Source organism: Mesitornis unicolor, unplaced genomic scaffold, assembly GCF_000695765.1.
Source record: "Mesitornis unicolor isolate BGI_N332 unplaced genomic scaffold, ASM69576v1 scaffold16790, whole genome shotgun sequence".
Lineage (NCBI taxonomy): Eukaryota > Metazoa > Chordata > Aves > Mesitornithiformes > Mesitornithidae > Mesitornis > Mesitornis unicolor.
In genome coordinates this window covers 16,159-19,823 of record NW_010160480.1, presented here as the reverse complement: position 1 = coordinate 19,823, position 3,665 = coordinate 16,159, and the positions used below count along the sequence as shown (strand labels likewise).

The following is a 3,665-nucleotide window of genomic DNA, read 5'->3' as shown; positions in this document are numbered from 1 at the left end:
AGACCCCCCGCCTCCCTAAGATTGTGCCCTATGGTGAACTCGCCCCCGGCTGCCGCAGCAGAGGAGCCCCAGAGAGGAGATACAAGGACTCCCTGAAACAATACCTCAGTTTTGGCCATACTGACTACCATCAGTGGTCCACTCTGGCCTCCAATCGGGAAACAAGGAGACACACCATTCATGACGCTGCTGCCTCCTTTGAGAACGCACGTAGAATCAGTCTCGAGGAGAAAAGACAACGCAGAAAGAACTGCACCTTGCCAATACTGTCTAAGGAGGCTTTCCGCTGTGCCTTTTGCAACGAGACTTGCCTATCCCACACTGGCCTTTTTAGCCACCAGCACATTTGCAGCAAGCGTGGGTAGTGTCCCTCCCTTATCTTCGCTCGCGAAGCCCAGCCGTGATGATGATTCACAAATAGGTTCACATAACAGTGCTCAGAGTCTACGATTTGTGACTGAACTTTGCATCCAGATAGAAATGTATAATGAAGAGATGGGTCCCTACAACAGTACTATCTACTATAGGTTTCTGACTCACCAGGATGTAATTAAAATGTGTTTGGTTGCTCTTGTTGCCCAGGTCAATGTATGGGGCACGGATAGCTATGCGATGCCGAGGAGCCACATCGATGAAGGTCCGACACACTACTTCTTGCCTTTGATCAGGCAATTGCACAGGATTCACTATTTCACCCTGGGGACCAAACAGCTGCTTGTCACAGTCTGAGAGGGGGAACGGGAGCAGAAAAGAAAATGATTTAGAGAAGTGTCTAGCATCTCCAAGAAAGAAATAACTCAAACACAGGCAGAAAAATTTCTCTAAGGATTTTCATCTGGGAACTTCCAAGCATTAGCAAACACCTGCAGGGGGCTTGCCTTTCGAAACAGAGGCGTAGTCCTAGTCCACAAGTAATATTAATTCCAGCACTCCTCAGGAATGGGCTTATTAGCTGCTAAAAATGAAGCAAGGTTTCCATAGATTTTCATAAGTAACCGTGACCTGTGGAACTCTGTGGGCCTTATCATGGGTGCCTTAATCTAAAACAATAGCAAAGTTTTCGGTAAGGTACCTTGGTAATACTTTTTAGTTGCAATTCTGCTGTTGTACTGAAGAATGATCCCATTTCCTGGCAGTAAAACACGCTGTTTCACAGTCAGTGTGTTCGTTCTGGAATTTATCAGCGACAAAGGGAGCTTCCTGCAGCCTGTCCGCCACATCATTCGCCCAGAAAACAGCACTACCTCACCTGGAATGAATGAGCACAGAGGCTAGAAACAGTTTTACTTTAAGTAAAAGGCCACAGCCCACTTTATATAGGTCTGGAACTCAGTAATTTCTGCATCTCGTCCCTATCTTATCAAAATCTGTCATGAAAACAGTCCAGTTAACTAATCTAACTGTACTGATTCTAGCAAGAGGGTATATTACAAAGAGAGTCTATAACAGGCCAAAGCAAGCAGTTCCTTTAACCCCATAAACTCCTTTCATCTCATACATATCAACAAAACAGGTTAGAAATCATAACGTAGGGGAGGAAAGGCATAAATTTCAAAGGTTCCCAGCACACCCTGGGCAGTACCTGCACTGCAGTTGAGGGAGCTCTCCAAGATGCTGACTGTTATCTCCTCCCCAAGGGGACGTCCGATGGCCACAGTGCAGTCGCTCTCTACACCTGTCATGTTGATGACCCCAGTGGCGTTAAGAAAGAGCTTTCCACAGACACCTGTACAGCAGAGACAGATGAGAAACACATCCAGAAGGAACTACAGCTGCTGAAAAACAGCCTCCATTCCCTTTGTGGCACAATGAACAGACAAGTGCCAACAATGTGCCCACCCTCAGGGTGGAGCACAGGAAGAGTCAGCTGCTGCCCCAAGGATTCCCAAGTCAGAACAGCTTTGGGAAACCAAGGGAAGGGAGTAATTGTTCCTAGCTCAGATCACGGACAGCACTGGCATGCTGGAAGGAACAGCATGTTGTCCCTCCTAACCAGGAGTATTCCCTTCCCGTGCTCCTGTCCCTGTATGGCAGTAGGTTGACCACAACCCAGTTGCACGCAGTAAGCATCTATCTCTATCTTTTGGTAGTGTCCTCCTCACCTCCACTGATCTTTGTCTGTTCCTGAGGCACAGGTGGCACAGCAGATGGAGGAAGATCCAGGTTCTTGCATCTCGCCTCTTTGGCAGTTGCGGCTGTGGTCAGATGCATGGCTGGTGTCACTGTCTGCAGCCCTGCTCCATGGGACCCCGTCCCTACCGTCTGCTCAGGACAGGGCCCTGCAGAACAGCCACGTACCACAATGGCCTTGGGGAAGTGCCTGCAGAAGATGGGGTTCACGTGCTTACGGGTTAGCGGGTTGAGGCAGAAATCCTGCCGTGTCTGAATGCCATTCCCACATGAAGTTGAACACTGCAGAGGAAGAAACCCACAGGCCTTTATACATGTGTTTCAGATGGTATTTAAAAATAAACACATTTATTGGCTCAGGCATGATATGGAAGGCTGATCTTTTGTTCACTGATGCTGTCCTGTCACTTGCCCTTTCAGTGCTCTAGTTTCAGCAGCTATAAGACAGCCCACCTCTCCCAGAGGATCTTTCAAACTATATCTTTGAATTGCAGAACTACTTCCTAAAAATCCAAAAGGATCTGTATTCCAGAAGAAAACGTGCCAAGGACCATTTTTAAACTGCAGCCAAAACCTCAGAATCTCACCTTCTCCCACCTGAAAAAGGTGGGAAGCAGTCCTACAGCTGCTGAACACAGGGCAGTGGAAAGGATAGAAAATAGCCCTAGAAAGAGTTTAGCATCGATGTGGGAAGTAATTATACAAGGCAGAAGTGGTATTTCTCCCCTCTATGCTTTAGGGAAGTGAACAGCTGTAAAACCACTGCTTTAAACACCAAGTGCTGCACCTGAACAGGAGCAAATACCTCTGTCCACTCGCTGAAGCTCCATTCGTAAGAGCACATTCGGATAACGCAAGGGATGCTGGTAAGGGGCTTCTCTGCCAAAGGACACAAATGCTCCTCCAGCAACACCTCCTTGCCTTGGCGAATCTGCACACAGGTGACCAGCTGAACAGCTAAGCCAAGCCCACAGCTGGAAGAACAGGGACCGGCTGGGGTTACCTTCCATCTGACAGAGGACATGGAGGAGAAAAATTATGTTAGTGATGAATATCCACTCTCTATTATCTCTCATTGTAGAAAATGCACTACAGCTCCCTTGTTCTTTCCCCTTCTGCTTCTCAGCAGCTTTCTCCACCCCTTCACCTCACATGCTTTGCTGCCTATGGTACTTAGAAGGCAGCCTTTGAAACAAAGCTGAGCAGTCTTGAACAGGTTTGGAGTCACACCCAAACAGAGGGCATTCACATTTCGCAAGAAGCCCAGAGACTCGAAATATACATTGAGTCTTAGTCTGTGCTCACTACAGGGTGATATACACAGGCTTAACAGCAAAACCAATCTTATCTCCCTCCAAAATGCACACCACTCCGAACAGTCAGATCAGAAACTGACCCAGGGTATTTCATCCTGAGAATGATATCCTGTAGCACATAAAAGAAGTTCAGATTCCAGCAGCTTTCCACTCCCACAGCAAACAGGGCAGGGCAAGCTCTGCCCCATTTATCAGCCCCGAGCCATCTCCTAGATCACA

At 47.7% G+C, this 3,665-nt stretch overlaps 1 protein-coding gene across 1 annotated transcript in view; it reads right to left on the bottom strand.

Annotated features, from left to right (window-relative positions):
• The window catches only part of ADAMTS13 (ADAM metallopeptidase with thrombospondin type 1 motif, 13), a 20,384-nt gene that overhangs the window by 767 nt on the left and 15,952 nt on the right, over positions 1-3,665 (bottom strand). The window contains 5 exon segments of the mRNA XM_010190101.1: positions 541-725; positions 1,073-1,249; positions 1,583-1,726; positions 2,103-2,412; positions 2,936-3,140. Of these exon segments, the coding sequence (XP_010188403.1) occupies positions 541-725; positions 1,073-1,249; positions 1,583-1,726; positions 2,103-2,412; positions 2,936-3,140 (1,021 nt within the window).